The sequence below is a fragment of the Rattus norvegicus genome, chromosome 1, assembly GCF_036323735.1.
Source record: "Rattus norvegicus strain BN/NHsdMcwi chromosome 1, GRCr8, whole genome shotgun sequence".
NCBI classification, from domain to species: Eukaryota; Metazoa; Chordata; class Mammalia; order Rodentia; family Muridae; genus Rattus; species Rattus norvegicus.
Window position 1 is genome coordinate 211,476,777 of NC_086019.1, and position 21,955 is coordinate 211,498,731.

The window sequence follows — 21,955 nt, forward strand, 5'->3', positions numbered from 1 at the left end:
CCAGTTTTAACAGAGATTATCTTTCTACTCTTCGACTCTAGGTCTCAGCTTCTTCACCAATGAACAACACTACTGCGGTGAAAATTAAATTGTTTTAAGGGAATTCTTACCCTGTCCCACCCAAACAAGGGAGAGATTAGGTTAAGATGTGGTAGTGCCTGGATTTCTGAAGTATCGCTCTCAGCCGCCAGAGGTTGAGAAATCCCCCTTCTAGCGGGCCCAGTGAGAAAACCCTTTGTCATCAGCCCCTCGACACAGCGCCCAATACCACGATCCATTGTGATGCTTAGAGACTCCCCCGGGCCTTACAGTTTTGCCAAGGCAATGGTTGCTTCCTGAGCCCTTTTGACGCGCAAGCTGCGACCCCCTCCCAAGGCCGTGATTGGCTAGCCAGGGCTGGGGGCGGGCTGACCTTCGCTCCGCAGTGCCGTCACCACATGACCCCGCCCCCGCACGGGGGGTGGGGGGCGGACAGTTGTGTGCGGCCACAGGATTGGTCGCCCCGCTCCTGCGAGGGGGAGGGGAGGCAGGCAGCGCGCACTCGCGCGTGCGTGAGCTGGCGCGCGAGAAAGCGCCCGGTCGCGCCGAGGCTCGAGCGGCCGTCGCCATTTTGTAGGGTTCTCTCTGACGCGGGACCCGCCGCCACCACCGGCACCACCCGGAGGTAGGAGAGGATGCTGTGGGTGTGTGGGAAGCCCAGGAGCGGGCTGTGCCGGACCTCGGGAGGGCCGGATTTGGGGCCACTCATTTTCTGAGGAAGGTCCCGGGAAGACAACGAAAGGAGGCGGGGCCGGGTCTCCGGAGGGGGCGGGGCAGGGGTCGGGCCGAGTCTTTGTTGGGATGTAGGAGCGGAGGTTGGGCCGCTGAGGAAAGAGGTCCAGGTGTTGGGTGAAAGAGGGCTTTCGTTCTAGGAGTATGGTGGGAGGTGATACCGCGCTGTGGAGAAGGTACACAGATTTCCCTCCAAAATCCTGTAACTAGGGACATTCAAATACTTCATGGCTTCCGCTTGTCTTTTCCATCCCTGTGCTAAACCGTGAAGCAGCTAACCTTGTAGATTAAATGTGCCTGACCTCACGGGTATATATATGTATCTTGGACCATGTTGTGCATTCTGACCCCCGACCTTCTGTTGGCATTGTCACACAGCTTCACTACTTAGGAACAAACTGCTGTTCCTCTCTCAAAAAGAATAACTGAGGGTCTGGAAACGCTGCAGTGTTAGTCAGTTTCTCACTTCACACCCGACTTTTGAAATCTTGTTTCTTCACTGCCAGGCTCTTGTCAGAATGGTGAAGCTGTTCATCGGAAATCTGCCCCGGGAGGCCACAGAGCAGGAGATCCGCTCACTCTTCGAGCAGTACGGGAAGGTGCTGGAATGTGACATCATTAAGAACTATGGCTTTGTGCACATAGAGGACAAGACGGCCGCTGAGGATGCCATACGCAACCTGCACCACTACAAACTGCACGGAGTGAACATCAATGTGGAAGCCAGCAAGAATAAGAGCAAAGCTTCAACCAAATTACATGTGGGCAACATCAGTCCCACTTGTACCAACCAAGAGCTTCGGGCCAAGTTTGAGGAGTACGGCCCAGTCATCGAATGTGACATCGTGAAAGATTATGCCTTTGTACACATGGAGCGGGCAGAAGATGCGGTGGAGGCCATCAGGGGCCTTGACAACACAGAGTTTCAAGGTGAACTGTTCTGGGGCTTGGGTGGCAGACCTTCGTGGAGTCTGAGAGGCAGAGGCAAGAACACAAGACCATGGGGCTGTGAGAGTGGCTTCTACCATTTCTTTTAATTGAAGAGAATAGATTGTTTACTACTCTTAAGCATAATTTGCTCTTAGGGAAGTAAACGTTTTCCATTGTGTTTGCCAAGATGTTTCTCCACAATTATGTGGGTTCCTTTCTTTTGTCCTTATTCACTTGAGTGCTGTCAGAAGTCTAAGTTGCTAGTGTGAGAAGGGCTAGAGGTTACCACTTGTTTCTGTTTTGTTGTGACCCAGTAGCCTTTGAGAGTTTCAATGATGGACGGTGGTAGTAAAGCAGAGAAAGGGCATCTAGAGGAAGGGCTGTATGAGAATCCGTGGTGAGTCTGGTTGGTAGATGGGATCTTTGGGGTGTTCAGATTTGTTCAGTCTGTGGACTACAAGCAAAGCCAGGAAACATGTCATAGGTTCTTCTGCTCCATTTAACTAATTTTTTTTTTCTTTAGGAATTGGCTAGGAATGAAGGTTTACTTCTGGGGCAATTCCAGCAAGGAATTACTGTATTGCTTACACTGATCATAAGTGTGTATGTATTATCACTAATACCATAGGAGCGTGTCTGAAAATCCTTGAATCATGCTACTATAGTAATCACGAGTTACATATGGTTACTAAATCTAAATTAATTGAAGTAAATTTTCAAATTAGATTTTTCCAGTGTGGGCATATTTCAAGAATGCAAGTCATGTGAGGGAATGGCTACTGTATTAGGAGACAGATCAGACCCACATTGCAGGAAGTTCATTGGTTAGCGCAGTTCTACAAGACTTTTATTGACACTGTCATGTTGGACCACAAATTCAAGGCTACTTTTCTAGTTCCTAATTCAACATCTTTTTGTGCCCTAAAAATTAAATAGACAAAGGTCCTCTGCTAAACCTAGAAAACAATGAAATGGTGGGGGAAAGGAAAACTTAATCAGAAAAGTTTAAATATGCAAATAGTGAAGCTTACTGAAGGCTCACTATCATGTATTCTAGCTTCATCACTAATACCCTGGCCTTTAGTTATTGAAAGCCTAGGGTAAAAGTTGTAGCTGTTTCCTGTCCTTAACCAGCAAGTTGTCAAGTGTACTCTCTATGCTTTTCGCTATTATAAAATAATGATCTCTCATGTGCCTTCCTCCATGAAAGGATGGCAGTGAGGTAATAAGTGCATTTTGACAATAAAAGCAATATAATGAAAGTTGAGTGTTATTTGCAACCATGATTGTTTCTATTCTGGTTAGGAAAGTACTTAAAATGTGACAGTTAGGGCTGGAAAGATGGCTCGGTGGTTAAGAGCACCGACTGCTCTTCTAGAGGTCCTGAGTTCAATTCCCAGCAACCACATGGTGGCTCACAACCATCTGTAATGGGATCCGATGCCCTCTTCTGGTGTGTCTGAAGAGTTAACAGTGTACTCATATAAACAAATCTTTAAAACAAAAATGTTAGTTAAACTTTTTTAATTCATATTTTTCTTTTACTTTGGAACAACACTAGCACACTTTCAAAACATTGCTAATTATTTTCACTTAATGTGGAAGGAGGTCATGAATGGAAAGGGTAGAGTAAGAAAGGAGTTCCTGCCTCACCTCCTTGCTTCTGGGGTCATCCAAGGACCCCACAAATACTAGGCAAGTGCTCTACCATGAGTCTATATGTCTCCATCCCTAAAGAAGGTAACAAAATTTTTTAAAAAGTACTATATTTGCAGATAAATTCTCAATGTACATTATATGCCCCTTTCATTTTTAAAGGAAATGGAAGTTAAGAGGATGAGTACATAGGATTTTTTTGTTTCCTTGTTTTTTGGTGCTGAATATTGGACCCAGGGTCTTGAGCATGCTGTGTACACAGTACCACTGAGTTATGCTTCTTATCCCTTGTATTTGCTTAATAACAAATATAATTACATAAGAAACAGGGAACTGAATAATGCAATGGACATATATATATATGTATATATATACACACACACACACACACACATATATATATATAAAATTACTTCCATAGAAAGTACAGACAATAAACTGAGTTGAAAAAGAATCATTTATTGGTATCACATTCTGTTTCTGGCTCTTCTGAAGAGTGATTTACTCTTGCTTACATATGTAGATATTTTTGTAATCATCTAAGTTTTTTTCTAGGATGTAACATAAAGTTTAGTATTGGGTAATTGTGGTTTTTTTGGTTTGTTTGCTTGTTTCTTTGCTGAGACCACCCTCAAGCCACACTCCTCCTGCTTCAGCCTTCTCAGTGCTAGGGTTGTACATAGAAGATTGTCATGTATCTTCTAGAAAGTACAAACCAGATGCCAACTTGGCATTTTGCTCAACTTAATGCCTTTTTGATCTAAAAAGTGCCACTGAGCATCTTTTGAATCTTCTGTGTATTAATAGTTGTCTAAAATTTTAAGTTTCCACATTGTAGAACTTCTAAACATACTGAGTTTCCCTCAGTCTTTTAAGATGTTTCCTTTCCACAGGCAGCAGTGAATGTAGTTTGAATTGGAAACCATAAAGAAGCTGCTCCCAAGTAACCATCCAGGCAGCTGAATTGGGAAGGATATGCAAGAACTTAGGGGTGTCCTTTCAGTGACAAATCAATGAATCATTATTAGGTCATCCACATCTCTAGTCTTCTGTGAACCCTGACCCAAGATAGGAATACAGAATTAGGATTAAGCTTTCCACCTTTTAGCATTCTAATATTGTTTTGTTCCAGCTTTCAAGAGAAAATGCTTTTTCTGGGCTAATTTTCTGGTAAATATTGGAAAATTTCAGTAACTTGGAGGTTTCACAAAAGTCCTAAGAGAGTCTGGTCATCTGTACCTAGTAGAGTGGTAAAACTTTTTTTTTACCTATTTCTAAAGCACAGAATTTTAGAGATTTTAAATTTAAAGCCCACATAATCTTTGGAAGGAATACAAAACAAGGACCCCATCTATCATTTATTTTACAGGTGTTTCTAGCTCTAAGTTAAAAAAAAAAAAAAAGACTGCATCCGTTTTCACAACTGTAGAAAGACTTAGCCACATTAACGCATTCCCATTCTCTGCTCTAAAAACAGAGACATCATGTACAATCCCTAAAGTATGGAAAATGGACTCAAAATCCATGAAAGTCAACAACAAACTCAATTGCATTTTTCCCTTAAAAGTTGACTTCTAGATCTCTAGGCCAACCTACAGAGTTTTCTTTCTAGATTGGCATGGTTATTCTGATTGAGAATTGGAGTAATGTGTCAGTTACACAGCTCAATGTCACTATGTCTGTCTGTTTGAAAGCCAAGTGGCTATAATTCTCTAAATTAGAGAACTTTACATGAGGATATGTGAGACAGAAATGTTTCTGGCAAGTACATGTAGCACATGCTACTTTCAGAGAATGAACACCATCTATCTGTTGACAGCATCAGTGACTGTGATGAAGACTATCTACTAGCATCTGGGGTCATAAGCTTGAACATTGTTTTGTTCTGAGACAAGGTTTCTCCATAGAGTTCTGGCTGTCCTGGAACTTTCTCTGTAGATCAGGCTGACCTTGAACTCAGAGATCCACCTGACTATGCTTTGATCCCTTAGTGCTGGGATTAAAGGTGTGCACCACCATAGTCTGGCTGAGCATATTTGTTCTCACTAAAGATGGTTTCATGTTGGAGACAACAAGGGTCCCTGGGCTGGGTGGTACGTTAAACTCTTGGACAAAAGAGTTATTTTCTCAGTGGTATTTTCTAGATATATGTATAGGTGTATTGCTTGCATGGGTGCTCATAGTTCTTAGGTAACTATAGAGAAATCCCTGTAAAGAATTATAGTCTGCATGGTAGGATAAAATGCTGATTATTCTTTTACACAAAAGTACAGTTCCTAAAAAGCTAGTGCTGTTTTCATTTTATTTTTGTTTGGTGCTGGGACTCAAACTTGGCCTTTCATATAGTAACTAAGTGTTAAACCACTGAGAGATGCATGTCCAACCCCAGAACATAATTTTTAGTATCTATTCTAAGAGGCATTGTTCAAAGAGTTCTGCTGCTGAGGAAAGGAGTTGAAATCTATACAGGGTCTTTTTTTTTTAAACTCATTTATTCATTTTATGTATATGAGTACACTGTAGCAGTCATCAGATAAGACCATTATAGGTGGTTGTGAGCCACCATGTGGTTGCTGGGATTTGAACTCAGGACCTCTGGAAGAGCAGTCAGTGCTCTTAATTGCTGAGCCATCTCTCCAGCCCTATATATACAGGGTCTTTTAATTCCCCAGGTACAGAGGAAGCTAATGATAAGCCAAGTATGATTTAGGTATCCAACATAACATAGACAATTCCTGGAAGAAACACAGGGGATAGAAGATTGCTCTCCACCATGGTGTCATACATACATGCTAAGGGGCATATGCTTTTTTCAGATCTAACATGATGTTCAGAAGTAAAGATGTCTTCTAAAACTTCTATTAGTTTTATTACTAGTGAGGTTTTGCTAGATGCCATGTTTGATTTGGAAGTAGTAACAGTCACAGTAAAAGGAAGCAGTCTTTGCACTCTGCATTGGGGAAGGAAATAAACTGTGGAGATAAAAGTCTGGCAGAGGGGTTGGGGATTTAGCTCAGTGGTAGAGCGCTTGCATAGGAAGCGCAAGGCCCTGGGTTCGGTCCCCAGCTCCGAAAAAAAGAAAAAAGGAAAAAAAAAAAAAAAAAAAGTCTGGCAGAGTCTCCCTTCTATGTTACTGGTGTAAACAGGATCTGACTGATCTCTAAGGACTCCAATTTTCTGGGTCTCACTTATGTTGAAACAAATCTTTTGGAAAGGGTTCCTGAATGAAAGGGCCCAGGCGTGTGTATACCTATGTATTTTAGGTTTACTTTTATTTGAGCGAGTGAAAAAAGTGTTAATGAGTAATAATTTTAATCTGTTTCCTCAAGGCAAACGAATGCATGTACAGTTGTCAACTAGCCGGCTTCGGACTGCCCCTGGGATGGGAGACCAGAGTGGTTGCTATCGGTGTGGTAAAGAAGGACACTGGTCCAAAGAGTGCCCAGTAGACCGTACAGGGCGTGTGGCAGACTTTACTGAACAGTACAATGAACAATATGGAGCAGTGCGCACGCCTTATACTATGGGTTATGGGGAGTCCATGTATTACAACGATGCCTATGGAGCACTCGACTACTATAAGCGCTACCGCGTCAGATCTTATGAAGCTGTGGCAGCGGCAGCTGCAGCTTCCGCATACAATTATGCAGAGCAGACCATGTCTCATCTTCCTCAAGTCCAGAGCTCAGCTGTACCCAGTCACCTCAACTCCACTTCTGTTGATCCTTATGACAGACATCTATTGCAGAACTCTGGCTCTGCTGCCACCTCAGCTGCAATGGCTGCTGCTGCTTCCTCTTCCTATTATGGAAGGGACAGGAGCCCACTACGTCGGAATGCAGCTGTGCTCCCCACAGTTGGAGAGGGCTACGGTTATGGGCCAGAGAGTGAGATGTCTCAGGCTTCAGCAGCAACACGGAATTCTCTGTATGACATGGCCCGGTATGAGCGGGAGCAGTATGTGGACCGAGCACGGTACTCAGCCTTTTAAAAACTGGAGGTGAGAGTGGGATGGATGTGGTTGAAATTTGCACTTAGTTCCCTACAAGAGACCTTTGCTTCACTGAGGAACCAAATCACCAAACAGGACCTTACCAAAAAGCAAAAATTACATGTTTTGAGTATTTTCTGTAGTTGAGGCCCCAGGTTTATTTGGCCTGTTGAGGAGTTAGTGACTCCAGTATGTTACTTCTGAAACATGAACGTGCTCAGTGAGAATATCATTTAACCAGCTGTAAAAAGATACTTGGTATGAAGAAAAAAAGGTGGGAAGAGCTAACACATTGGTCCTTTGCTTTGCAAATAGTTACTGTCTCATCCAGGAAAAAAACTAAAGCTCAGCTTCAGTCCATGGCCTATATCATCTGGTACCTCATGATAAATGCCAAAATCCAGACTCAGAGTGGACTCTTAAATTCTGGCCAGTTGGTGGTGGCAGACACGCAATCCTAGCACTTGGGACACAGAGGCAGGTAGAGCTCTGAATTTTGAGGCCAGCCTGATATACAACGTTCCATGAGAGCCAGGGCTACAGAGAAACCCTATCTTTAAAAACCAAAATAAAATCATACTCTCCTCTACAAAACTGCTGTGATGGTTAAGGTAAAGGGAACATTTGGGAGCTAGTAATGGACAGCACAGGGAGAGTTTTAACCAACTTCAAGGGTTCTCAGTTTGCTAATAAAACACTTCTAAGAGTAGTGCATACCTTTAATTTCAGTACCAGGGAAGATGGGGTGGAAGGATGGGGTGGTGAGTTAGAGAAAATCCTACGCTACACAGCAAGTTTAGCAAAGTCTAGGAAGTATAGCAATACCCCCCAAGTTACAGAAAACAAAGCCCAACTATTTCATGTGTTATTAGCCTTTTTTAAAGGAAGCTCTTAAGTGTGCTACTTTACACATCAGATAAAGCCCTAATAGTCTCACACTTCGGTATTGAATGTTTTCATGTTTGTGTTCTATGAAGTCCTTATTTTAGCCCAAAGTATCCATCTGTATGATATAGGCACTTATGCCCTATTCTCTGTAGCCTATGATAAAATTCCTGTTTCTCTGAGATAGTTCTGTGTTTTGAGAGAACATTCAAGGAATTAGATAAAATAGTTTCTGATGTGCCAATATCTTATGTGGTGACACAGTAAATTTAATGTTTCCCTACTTTAAGAAATGTGTACAGTATCAGAATGGCAAGAATTGGGGATATCCAGAGACAAGTAAATTTCACTAGAAGGAAATGGCATTTATAATTTACAATTCTCTCATGGTTTTCCTTGTACAGTGAAATTGAACACTTGAATTAAAACCCCAGCAGTGCTGTTACCACTGACACTTCAATGTTCTCAACTTATGCCCTGTGTTCATATATGTATTAAGAAAAGAATGGCATGCATGTTTTCTTAAGCTTATGTTATACAGTTGTGTCATTGAGACTTGGGATTTTTTAGAACCATCATTCTGCCATGTGTTCAGCATGTGAATGGAGTTTGCTAATTTTACACCTGGGTCTACTTTGCGAGATACCTCTGATAAAGTTAATATAAATCTGTTAGATAACGTGATAACTTTTTCTCTCCCATTATGTTTCAAAGTTAACATTAAGTTAGTATATTATAGCCTTTAAGGGTATTTGGACATTTTAACTTTAATCAGTAGGTGCTCAACTAACCTCTTTTTAGTGATGACTTTTAAAGAAACTTACCTTCCAGGTGTGAACCTCAAATGGACTGAATAACCCTGAGTTGGTTGCAGTCCCAGGAGCCTGATGTTAATGAGGCTGCCAGGATGAAATACTCCACAACTGTTGGGGATCCAAATTCGGGTCTCACCCTAACAGAACTGATCCAAGAACATCACAGCTTTTGAAGTCGATTGGCACAGATCAAGACCAAGATTTGGCCCTGTGTCTGTATTAAGTAGAGGAGCTTGGTGTGAGTTAATTTATTTTTTCCCCTGCCATTGGTGTCTGGAGTTCCCACCATCAATGGAGGAATTAGACAGTCCTAGCAGTGGTTTCTTCTTTTGGTTTGTCAAGGGTTATTTGGTCAATCAGAAAACTACTGCAACCACAGCTCTGAATTAACAGTGTGATGTGCAGATACCTTAAAGGGTAAATGACCAACTGTTCTTTAACAGCATTCTTTGTGACGATGGTTTTTAATGTTTTCTTTGGAACATCTGTAATAGTAAAATTGGGCTGGGCATGTATGGGTGGTAGATGCCTGTAGTTCCAGCCACTCGAGATTGCTTCAGAACAGAAGTTTATGCTCATATTGGGCAACATACTTAGATCCCATCTCTTAAAAAAAATTGTTGACTGTTACCTGATCTCAGCATCTTTTGTTTTTTTTTCTGGACTCCCAAGTTAATCTGTAGTTATTGAAAATTTCTACCTCCCTTGAAGCCTTCTACTATATGGGTTACCGGAGTTAAAAGATAGAGCCATGCCGAGTTTAAACTATCAGTTTTACATCTTGTGCAGCATATAGCCTAAGTAGGTTCCTATCTATACCTATTAGACTTTGGGGTGATTTTACTGGATATACATTCAACCCAAAACCTGACTTGATTTTGTTTTGTTCTTTGTGTCACCCCTTCCCCCACTGGAATACAGGACGGGACCAGGGCCCTTGTACTCGGAACCAGACTGCACTCCAGGCATTGTGTAAGCCTCTTGTGTTCTGCTTTCTTTCAGGTAGGATAATTGCGGACTGAACCCTCGGGCTGCGGTCATATATGAGAACTTGGTCCTCGCGGTCCCCTTTGCCAGGATGTTCCCATTGCTTCATGTTTCAGTAAACAAAGGAATTTGTGACCAACTATGTTTTCTTTCTTAATTTAATTCTTCTAAGTTGACTTTCCTTTCCTCGATGCTAGTTGTCTGTAGCTTTTCACTCTGTTCCTTATATTCTCAGCCTCTGAACAGCCCTAGGTAAGGATTATGCTGGCATCCCCCCTTTTCCTGTACAGTGGAAGCCCCTCTTAATCTTACTTTCCTTAGGAGTTGAGCCCTTCTCCCTGCCTTCCTGCAGCATCTTCTTTCCCTTTAAAATGACCATGTAGTGGCAAGCAGCCTTTAACTCTTCTGTTAGTTCTGGACTCTTTAACATTGAAGCTAGTCTTCTGAAGTTGCTAGGACCATTGGGATTTTGTTCTTGTTTTGGTTTGATTTTGTTTTGTTTTCGGTTTTGTCTGACCTGTGATCGTGGTACAGCATTTGCTGAAATTTAGCCTTGTTTTATTCCACTCCCCCATATTTTTTTTGAAAAAAAAAAAATAAATGTTTCTAACACTTAATCTTTTCTTAACTGAGTGACCATTATTTACCACTACTGTCTTCTGATTCTTAACTAGTTGTGCCTGAGCTACAAAATTCACATGTGTGAACGCCTGAAGTGTACAAGGAAAAACTGAGCACAGCAATATGGTTTCAGAGGTTAGCTAGAATCTTGAAACACTGGATGCTTAGGCATATCTGGTCAAGCTCATTTCTCCAAAATAGAGCTATTCTACAACTGAAAGGTTAACCCACCCAGAGAGCCAAGGTACTAGTGATAGAAGCCCTATAGAAAATCCTGTATCATAAAAAGGCTCGAAGAGTAGCTCCAAACTCCTGTCAAGTGGACTTAATTTTAGCAACATAGCATTCTGAACCAGTGTAATGAGTGAACTAAGGAGATAGAGAGGTGGGCTCAGTGAGCAACCAGAGGACCCAGTTCAGTTCCCCAATCCCCACGATAACTTAGAACCATCTATAGAACTCCAGTTCCAAGAGATCTGATGCCCTCTTCTGACTTAATCAGGCACCAGGCAGACACATTACGATACGTGTACATATACGCACACATATACTCATATACTTAAAAAAATTTTAAAGAACAAACATTTTAGGGTTTAACACCCTCCCTGATAGGCTTGATAGACACTCCACTCTCTCATTCACTCTTCTTTTCCTCTTTCTGTATATTTTGAGACAAATTGTCCCTAATGTAGCCCTGCTGGACCTAGAACATGCTATGTAGAACAGACCAGTCTCATACTTGTGTTGATACTCCTGCCTCCCAAGTCTTGGGAGTAGACATGAGCCATCATTTCTAGATGTTTATCCTTTGTTAATTGGGGCTGGGAGTGCAGAGCACTGAAGAGATGGCTGAGCAGCGAAGAGCCTGGACTGCTCTTCCAGGAGACAGGTTCAACTTCCAGTACATATACTGGTGGCTCACAACTATCTTATTTCAGGGATTCGATGTCTTTTTCTGACCTCCAAGAGTAGGTGCAACATGAATGCGGGAAAACATCCATATACATAAATTTAAAATCTCAAAAGTAAAACTTAAAAAAAAAAAAAAAAAGGCTAGGCATATAGAGCATAAAGTCTGGAGTCAATTCCCTAGACTTTTCCCAAGTGCAAAATTCCCTTATGAGTTCTTAAAAGTCATTTCTTCTCAAAGTGTTAAGATTTCTGCAAGGATTAAGCTTTGGTTAAAATGAGTAAGAAGGGTCTTTTTGTTTTAAGGGGGAGCTAGTTTTTAAGACAGTATAGCTCGTGGTAGTCTTAAAATGATTATGTAGCTGAAGTTTTCCTTGAACTCCTACTGATCCTCCCCCTTTAATGCCTCATGTGCTAGGCTTCAGGTATGGAATCACCACACCTGAGTGACAAAGTGATGTTGGGTAGAATAAAGTACTTTGTACAGAGAAACAAACGTGCTGGGTCCATGACCTACATCTGTAACTCTGACACTCAAGATGAAGTTAGGATTATCAGGAGTTGGGGTCAGCCCCTCTTTAATTTTTTAAGTATATGTGTGTTAGGGGGTGAGGGACGCTTGAGTGCTGATGCAGAAGCACAGGTGGAGACAGAAAACTTTCAGAGTCGTTTACTTCCTCTACCACAGGGTGTCAAACTTAGGTTATTAGGTTTCTACAACAAATATTTATCTCACTGGCTTTTGTAAAACTCTGTGTGTGTGTGTGTGTGTGTGTGTGTGTGTGTGTGTGTGTGTGTGTGTGTGTGTGTGTGAGAAATAAGATGTCAATAAGGCGTGTCCACTTGAGCTAGCTGGCCAACCAGTCCTAGTGTCCCCTCCTGTCCTCAACCTACTTTTCCCATCTCTGGTGTTCACCTAAGCACCCAGCTTCTCTCCAAGAGTCCTAGGAATCTAACCTCTGATCTAATGCTTGAACCATAACCATTTTAGTTCTTGAGAAAGAGTCACATGTAGCCTAACCCAGTCTCAGGATTATTTTATACTGAAGAGGTCCCTTTATCTCCTGATCATCTTGCCTCCTGAGTGCTGGAATTAAGTGAATGCAACTGTCTAGTTCTATGTAGTCATGTGGATCAAACCCAGGGCTTCATGTATGGTATGCAAGCATATTCCCAACCCAAAACTTTTTTTCATTTTTTTATTTCGAGACATTTCATTTATCCCATGCTGGTTTCTAATTTGCTATATAGCTAAGGCTGGCCTTGAACTCTCAATTCTCCAGCTTCTACCCCCAAAGTTAAAATTCTAGGCAAGCATAAGCCTCAACAAACAAATGAGAAATTATTTTAACCAATATTTTATAAATCTTGAGTTCCTGTATATTAAAATTGAATGAACTAAATCCTGCTTAAGGTTTACAGTCCCCTGTATGGAAATGCTTGCATGAACATTCTGATTACTTGTGAAATTTTCTTCATTTGGATGAGGATACCAAGCACAAAACCTTATGTATGCCAAATGCCCCTAAGCTATATAACCCCACCCAACACATTTTACAAGACTATTTTATATGAATGGTTATTTTGCCTATGAATATAAACCTAGTGTCTATGGAGACCAGAAGAGGGCAATGTGCAGATATTACAGACACATTTTTACCACATGGGTACTGGGAAAGGGAAAAAATAAAAATAAAAAATCAAACCCCAAGTCTTGTGTAAGAAAAGCCAGTGCTCCTAACTGCTGAGCCATCTCTTCATCCCCTTTCACCTTCCTTTGAGATAGGATCTTGTTTACTTTGTTATTCAGCCTGTCCTCGAACTCTGTCATGATGTCATCCGGCATCATCCTTTCTCATACTTTGATTCCAAGAATGTACCACCACTTCCAACTCCACATATTTTATACCTTACAATTTTCTGATTATTTGAATAGAGGCCAGAATGACAATCAACAGAGGTCCATGCCCACACTCCAACTAGCAAATGAAGTACAAAGGCCCATGTTAATTCCAACATTCCACCAGAAAGTGGGACAGTCCCTGTTGTCTCACAAAAAAGTTCAGACAAAGCCACTGAGATTTCTTTGTGATTGGTATGCACAACACCAGAAAAAAACCTAAGATGTGTAGAGTTGAGCCAGTCATGGTGGTGCATGCCTTAAGTCACAGTACCCAGGAGGCAGAGGCAGAAGGATCTCTGTGTGAGCTATACGATAGATAGCCAGTACTACACAGAGACCTTGGCTCTAAAAAAAAAAAAAAGAACAATAAAATGTGCAGGTATTGACATCCCCAGAATCTCTAGTGGTATTCCATATTTTTTATTTGTCTGTGTATCTATACAACTGCTATATGCCATGTGTAGATAGGTGCCTGTGGAAGCCAAAAGACAGCGTTGATACTCTGGAGCTGGAGTTACAAAAGGCTGTTAGCCACCAGAGGGATGGTGGGAACTAAACTTACATCCTCTGCAAGAGCAGCATGTTAAGCCATCTCTCTAAGTGCATGAACTTTTATATAATCTAACTGGCTAGTGGCCACAACAACGTTGATGGTAAAAGTATAAAGAATTTTTTTCTTTCACTCACCCATAATAAATACTGGGAAAGTTCAACTAGTTAGGACTGCCAAAGAATACAATATATTTGTTTCTAAACCTTAGTTCTTACATGAGAAGCTACATGTTGTAGGTATAAAATTCCTTTCATTTACCAAGATAAAGTTCTTCTACATAGACTATTTCAGAGTCCTATGAGATCTCTCTAAATGTTCTGGAATTTCTTTATCTGCTCTTTGAACTCCTGCTATGCACCAGGATATGGTGATCAATGTATTCCTTCTAAAGAAATAAACCTTAATTCAGTTGTGCTAATTACTACAAAGCGCTAATATGTAAACACCAGAGGTCTACAGAGGGTGGCTATCCCAAATGGAGGGGAGAGACACACCCATTAGCCAAAAGAGAAGCTCTGGGGCTTGAGCAAAGCTGTGGGGAACCAGAAGAATTAGGATATGGGAGCCACTCACACTGACCCTTACAGCAGACTGAGGGAACTTCACTTTCACCTTGGAAGGTACAAGCTTCACATAAGCTCATTAGTTTTTCTTTAAAGTGCTTACTATTCTAACGTCAGTAAAATGGAGATTAAAAGAAAAGTACATTGTCAATATAAAATGATGCATAGGTATAGATCTATTCAAGTGGCAGTCTGGATGGAGGGCTTACGTCTCTGAAACTGATCAAGCTGCCTCTTCTGTTCAACAGTAGCTGAGCACCTGCTGTGGGCCAGGCCATGTCTGAATTGAATAGTGGAGAAACAGTCCCTTGGAAAACTAGGGCGGCTGTAGAGTTAATACTATATACTGCACTGCAACCACTTACTTGCACTTAAAGACTGCAAAGCCTGATGAGGTGAAACACACTGTAATCCTAGCACTCGGGAGGTAAAGGCAGAAGGATCAAGAATTGATAAAGTTAGGCTGCAGAGATGGCTCGGTAGTAAAGCTCACAACATTTATAATGGGAGCCAATGCCCTGATCTGGCATGCAGGTGTACCTGCAGATAGAGCTCTCACACACAAAAACAACATAAAAGTTTTCTTTGACTACATAGTTTGGGTTACATGAGTACCTATCTCAAAGAAGTGAGGGCCCACCAGCACGAGCATGGTGGCTCACAACTGTAACTCCCATCCAAAGGGATCCGATGCCTTCTTCTGATCTCCATGGGTACCAGGCACAAATGTGGTCCACATACATACTTGCAAGCAAAACATTAACGCAATTTTAAAAAAAAACCTTTTTTTCTTTTAAAAGCACTAGTCAGATGTGGTAGCACATGCCTTCCTTTAATCTCAGTGATGGAAGATGAATCCCTGTGTTCAAAGCTAGCCAGCTTGGTCTACATGATGAAATCCAGGCCAAAAACAAAACAAACCTACACTTATTAGTTGTCTACAGATATTTCGAGTGTGAGGAATGGTGAGAACTGAGGTAAGTTGCTGGCCCAGTTTGGGGAAAGTAGGAGAAAATAATATCCCTGTCCTTTGCCTCCATGATTTTCTTCCTGTGCTGTGTGAGGCAAAGCCCTAGGGACTCAGCAGAGCCCCCGAGCAAGGAACAACCCTAGCAGCAGCATTCCGTGAAATAGAAATACTGTAAATACAAAGGAAAGTAAATTTAAATATCATTTAAAGGCTGATTTAAGTATCATCACCACCTGGGAGAAAGAAAAGTGGCCAGATTTCCTTGAAAATTTCCTAGTGCTGGTGCAATGCCTTTGTAGGGTTGGGAGAGAGACACAGTACTACTAAGGCTCAACTCTGCTTGGCAAAAGCTCCTGTAACAAAGCCTTGCTTCATCTTTTAGGTCTGCCTGTGACAGCCTTTGACCTACTCCTTCCCTCTGATTTCCAGCCACAAAGTGAAGACAGGCACAGAAAACCATGCAAGGCACTGCACGGAGCTTTTCCCAAGGACAGAAAGAGGTTGGTTGTCTGCAAAATGGCTCCCCCAAAAGGGAAGCAGTCTGCCTAAGTTTGGTTCCTGGCTTCAGTTTTTGACTCATATAGGAGCCTCAGGGAGTTAGTTTCCCATCCTTGGCAATTTGGGAGAGGGAGAGGAAAAAGTACACACACATTCCAGGGAAGAATTACCAATGTTAAAAGAATCTGGGGGGTTAGGGATTTAGCTCAGTGGTAGAGCATTGGCCTAGTAAGCGCAAGGCCCTGGGTTCGGTCCCCAGCTCCGAAAAAAAAAGGGGGAAAAAAAAAAAAATCTGTGCCAGGGTGGCCACACATCCCAGGAACTTACTATGTAAACTAGACTGGGATCAGATTTGTGGCAGCCCTCCAGTTTCCCAAGTGCTAGATCAAGGGGTAAGCTAAGCCACTACATGGGGCTTTAAAATTGCTGAATTTCTTAATTTTATTTATCTTTATTTTATGTGCATTGACATTTTGCCTGCATGTATGCCTGTATGAGGGTGTCAGATCGCCTGGAACTGGAGTTACAGACAGTTGTGAGCTGTTACGTAGGGGCTGGGAAATGAACCCAGGTTCTCTGCAAGAGCAGCCAATGCTCTTAAACACTGAACCATCTTTTGCCAGCCCCAGTTGCTGAACTCTTTAATTCACTGGCTGGGACAATTCTAGCCCCAAAGTCTTAAGTCCTGTGGTACCACATCAGAATTCAGAATCTAGCTCTGAACTAACTTGATACTCAAAATTTTTACAGAACAGATAGCTGCTAGGGCAGTTAAGAACACTGGCTGCTTGCTTTTTTAGCCAAGAAATGGTTCATGTCTTTAATCCCACACTCAGGAGGCAAAGAGGTAGGAGAATCTCTATGGGTTTGAGCCTGATCTACACAGTGAGCTTTATGACAATTAGGACTATATAAAGACCCTGGATCACCACCAACAACAACAAAAAGTTAAATTTAAAAAGCACTGGCTGCTTTTACAAGGGACAGTAACTCCCATCAAGGAATCTGACACACACTTCAGACCACCATGGGCATTTCACACATACAGCATACACACATGCAGATAAAACATACAGTTTATAAAAGATACGAACCAATTAGTATAGGGAAAACAAAAGTGGTATACTCAAGGGAGCTATCATTCAAGGGATAGTCTCCATAAAACATTTACTACTGTTTATTTTATGTGTTCCAGGAAATAAAGTGTGGAATTGTAAGGGTTGAAGCTCAGCAGTAGAAACTTGGGTGTATATATGAGGTATATATTGGTGTAGCTGAGAATTTTCTGAATTTTATAAGAATGGTCAATGAGTAAGCAAACAAATTGGGTAAGTACCACAAACTACACAGACTAAGAACAATGGTAGCCTTCACCATCAAATGTCACAGCAGGGATCAAGCTATACAGAACACTGACATAGAGGGAGACTGGGTAGATCAGTAAAAGATAAATCTGCAACAATAAAAACCTAAAATGTGTATGGTCAGTGAAATGAACCAACAGGTAAAACTGCCTGTCACACAAGCCTCATGAGCTTCCCTTGAGTATACCTTTTTTACCTTCTCTACCCCAGTTGAATCATCCTCTTTCTACTGTTATGTTTTATCTGCATAGGTCATATCAATGGAGAATACATCATTAGCTCAGTTGTGTGCCCTGCCTCCCACATTTTGGTACAATATTAGGGACTAATATCTAGTGTCTCAGTATGCTGGACAAGCACTCTTCTACTTGAGACATTAATCCTCTGCCTGAAACTTGGTAAGTTGCCTAGGATAGCCTTGAACTGACTCCACATAGCTCAGGCAGCCCTCGAGATCACTGGAATGTACAGCAAGTCTGGCTTGACTCTTATCACTCCTTAGTTATCAGGTAAGGGACTTTTACAGCCCTACAATCTTAGGAAATACATACTTGAAAATGGAGATCAGTCTCTTGAAAAGTGGGATGGTGACATAGGGAATAGTGTACTTTGGGAGTATACGGGGTGTCATTAAAAAATTGGCAGCAGTTAAAGGTGAATCTGCAATGATTAAAAAAAAAAAAAAAAAAAAAACTTAAAATGTGCATGAGGTCAGTGAGATGAACCAACAGGTAAAAGTGCCTGTCACACGAACCTCATGACCTGAGTTCAATCTTCAGAACACACAAGGCAAGAAAAAACCAGACTACTCCCAGGATCTGTCTTCAGACCTCTACACCATTCATACACTTCCCCACTCCTCTTTCTCTCCTCTCTCATACATGCAGATAGACGAGGGTGTTTTAAAAAACAAGTGCATGAGTTATCAACAATCTTGGTTCTGAAAAAACAACACCTGGAAATACCATCCTCACACCCATCCAGTGTCAACACTGAAAGACTTCAGCTCCAAGTCCAGACTATTGTGTCTTATGAATTATTGTGCTTTTATGCCTTCACAGAAACATAATACATGGTTTAAATATAGAAAAAGGACTTTTAATACTTTCCAATAACTACTATAGCACACTGGTATGTCACTGGCTTATATTGTTAGCCTGTTTCCTTCTCCAAACGGTTGTTTTAAGTTGCTGACTTGAGTTACAGTTTTAAAAACCAATTAAATGAATTAGGACTAGGATAATGTTTCTAACAATTTCTGAAATAGCCCTAGTTTGCCCCATTTTGTTTTCTGTATTTATACAAAATCGTTCAGCATTGACAGTTAAGAAATCAAAATAGCAAGCAACTCTGAAAAGTACTTAAAACTGTTGGTTAACATTTAAATTTTTATGTTAAATAAGCAGAGATCAGAGGTGAGCTTGAGGGAGCTTCAGAGCAAGCCAATGCCAAGTGCACACCACACTCAAGACACATGACAGACATACATGCACACAAGCAAGCCAGTGCCATGTGCTGTGCACACCCACACTCAAGACACAGGGACAGACATATGTGTACACAAGCTAAGAACTGTAAAACAAGCACTTCTCATCAGTGTGCAAATTTCCTCATCTATAGTAAACAGACTTTCACTTATCTTTACATATCCACATGGTAAGAAATGTGTCACCTAAAACAAGGGAAATATTTAAGTAACCCTGATCTAGATGAATTCACTTTTATATATTTATGTGTGTATAAAATAATCTCAAAGATACAACTTGGGGTGGGGAGCAAAACCATAGCAGTTTCACTTATCTATCTTTTCATCTTCAAAATGAGTTAGGCCTGATTGTGCAGATCTGTAATCCAAGTTACTCCAAGAGCCTTAGGAGGACTTCAAGTTCATGTCCAGGATAGGTAATTTAACTTCAAAGGCTGCAGAAGCATGTGCAATGACCTACCCTTAATCTCCAGTACTGGAAAAAAGAAAACTCAGACTTACTGCTGAAAACAAACCCTTATCAGGATTACCTAGGGGATTGACAGATCCAAAAGCAGAGAGAAAAGGGATCTAACATGTTTTAAAATATCAGCACAGTGTGCCTGAAACAGAGTAGTTACCTAGAACTCTCCCCAGGTTGTCTATTTGCTTCTCATTCTAAATTTTTGCTAAATTTCATTAAAAAAAAAAATTAGACCTCATTTACTATAAAAACACGGACACATAGTCATTGCTTAAGTTCTCCTCATCCTCTGAACACTATCATGCACTGTAACTCACAACTCTATTTACTATGGTCACTGTCCTTAACAGAAAGCTTATTTAGATGATGGAGCTTCCATTAGTTTAGGTGGTGAAGACAACATGTAAGCCAAACGGAACAGGAAATAATACAGTCTTTTAAAATAAAAAAAAAATGGCATGGCTTAGTAAAACACTAACTTTGCACTGGTAGAAATAAGAAGCTGGATGAAAATAAGTTTAAAGAGAAAACTGAAGCAAGGGGCTTAGCCAGTAAAGGCACTTTAATCCTGACAACTTGAGTTCCATCCACAGGACCCATATGTAATAACCAACTCCTACAAGCTGTCTTCTGACCTCCACACACACACAAAATGTAAAAAACTAAAAATAAAAAATTAGAGCAAAAACTGGAAAGCAAACCAATAGAAAAGGTTTTGCTACAAACAAGTGAAAGAAAAGACGTTAACTGGGAAGGAAAATATGACCAGACTTTCTCTACATGAACACAACACAATGTAATACTGATACATCAACCAGTTAAAAAGGAAATTATTTTACAGGATATGAACCACAGGAAAAAGGAAGTGGGCCCAAACATAAGTAGACTGGCCTTATTAAGATTAGCTAATGAAGAGGGAACATGATGTGGATTAAAATGCCTGAAAGTAGGTATATGTAATAAGACTGGTAAAATGTGAGTAGTGGATGCCTGTAATCCTAGCACTTGGGAAGCAGGGGCAGGGAATAAGCTATTTAAAGGCTACCAACACTAGATAGCAAAAATTAAAAACAAAATGGGGCTGGAGAGATGGCTCAGCGGCTAAGAACACTGACTGCTGAGGTCCTGAGCTCAGGTCCAGAGGTCCTGAGCTCAATTCCCAGCAACCACATGGTGGCTCACAACCATCTGTAATGGGATCTGATGTCCTCTTCTGGTGTGTCTGAAGACAGTGACAGTGCACTCATATACATAAATAAACATCTCTTTTAAAAAACAAAATAAATGAGATGGAGATGGCTCATCAATTAAGAGCTCTGGCTACTTTTCCAGGACCTGGGTTCAATTCCTAGCACCTATGTGGCAGTTCATAGCTATCTTTTATGTTCCAAATGATCTGATGCCTCCTTCTGGCTTCCAAGGGTACCAGGCATGCATGTGTTATATACACTAAAATATATGCAGGCAAAATGACAAACCAACAAAGAATATACAAAACTAAACTGGGAAGGGAGCTGGAAGGATGTCTGTGAGCAAAATGCTAGTTGTACAAGTACAACTTAGAGAAGCGATTACCAACACCAAATTAAGACCCCAGGAACAAGAACAGAGACAACACTCAGGTTCACTAAGATATCCTGCCTCAAAAACTGCAGTGGGGCTGGGCACGGTGGCATACACTTTTAATCCCAGCAGGTGGATCTCTATGAATCTGAGGCCAGCCTGATCTAGTTTCAGAATACCCAAATCTCTGTAACAGAGCCCCTACCCATCCACCTGCTGGGGGAAAAAAAAAAACAATAGGACTAAGACTGCTCAGCAGTTAGCATGCCTCCACCCCCCATACATAAACACCAAAACTAAGAACATTTTTAAAAATGGTGTAGAGGCCTGACGTAGTGCACACTTGGGAATAAAGACAAGTGAATCTCTCCAAGTTAAGAAGCTAGCATGGTCTATATAACAAGTTGGCAGCCTAGGTTACAGAGACCCTCTCCAAAAAAAACCAAAACAAACAAACAAACAAAACATGGAGAAGATCTATTTCAAACTCAGGACTCACACACATATGAACTTATGCATAAACTCTTTCCCTTTCAACACACACACAACTGGAATTCATAGCATTTATTAGCATTCATGAAGCCCTACTCCTCAGTACAAAAATAACTATATTCTTGCCAAGTTGCCCACCAAAAATGTTAACTGTTATTAGACTGAGAGGAAACAGGTAAGGAGACAAATATTACCTGTTATGACTAATAGGCCCCTATGGGTTCAATTCTGAAGAGCAGATGTTGGGTATTATGTGATAAGTGGACCAGGAAGCACTAAAGATTTCTCTAAAAGATAAAAGATCTCAAATTACACTCAAAGCACTCCAGCCCAATTTAAGCCTGCCTATTTCTGCCCCTAGGGACTAAGTTAAACTGGTCTATAGCAGTAGTTTCTCTAGAAATGCAGGGTATTATAGGTAGGAGACATCCTGTCTTCACATCAGGCCTTCAGTTAAAAAAGTCACAGTGGTACACACCTTTAGTGCCAACACTTGGGATGCAGAAGCAGGAGGATATATGAGAATATGAGGACA

The 21,955-nt window shown here is 41.2% G+C and overlaps 2 protein-coding genes across 8 annotated transcripts in view; one reads left to right on the plus strand and one right to left on the minus strand.

Moving 5' to 3' along the window:
* The window catches only part of Rbm14 (RNA binding motif protein 14), a 58,780-nt gene that overhangs the window by 479 nt on the left and 36,346 nt on the right, over window positions 1-21,955 (minus strand). For 6 of the 7 annotated variants that reach the window (XR_010057234.1, XR_010057218.1, XR_010057187.1 and 3 more), the window contains one exon: window positions 1-21,955. This exon is cut by the window's right edge. The exons of the other annotated variant lie outside the window; for it this stretch is intronic. The gene's annotated coding sequence lies outside the window, so the exon portion shown is untranslated. 7 annotated transcript variants of the gene reach the window in all.
* On the plus strand, window positions 561-10,652 carry Rbm4b (RNA binding motif protein 4B). The gene is given in 4 exon segments (NM_001007014.2): window positions 561-664; window positions 1,278-1,701; window positions 6,687-7,357; window positions 10,051-10,652. Coding segments are annotated over 2 exon segments (1,074 nt in total). The 5' UTR covers window positions 561-664; window positions 1,278-1,289; the 3' UTR covers window positions 7,349-7,357; window positions 10,051-10,652.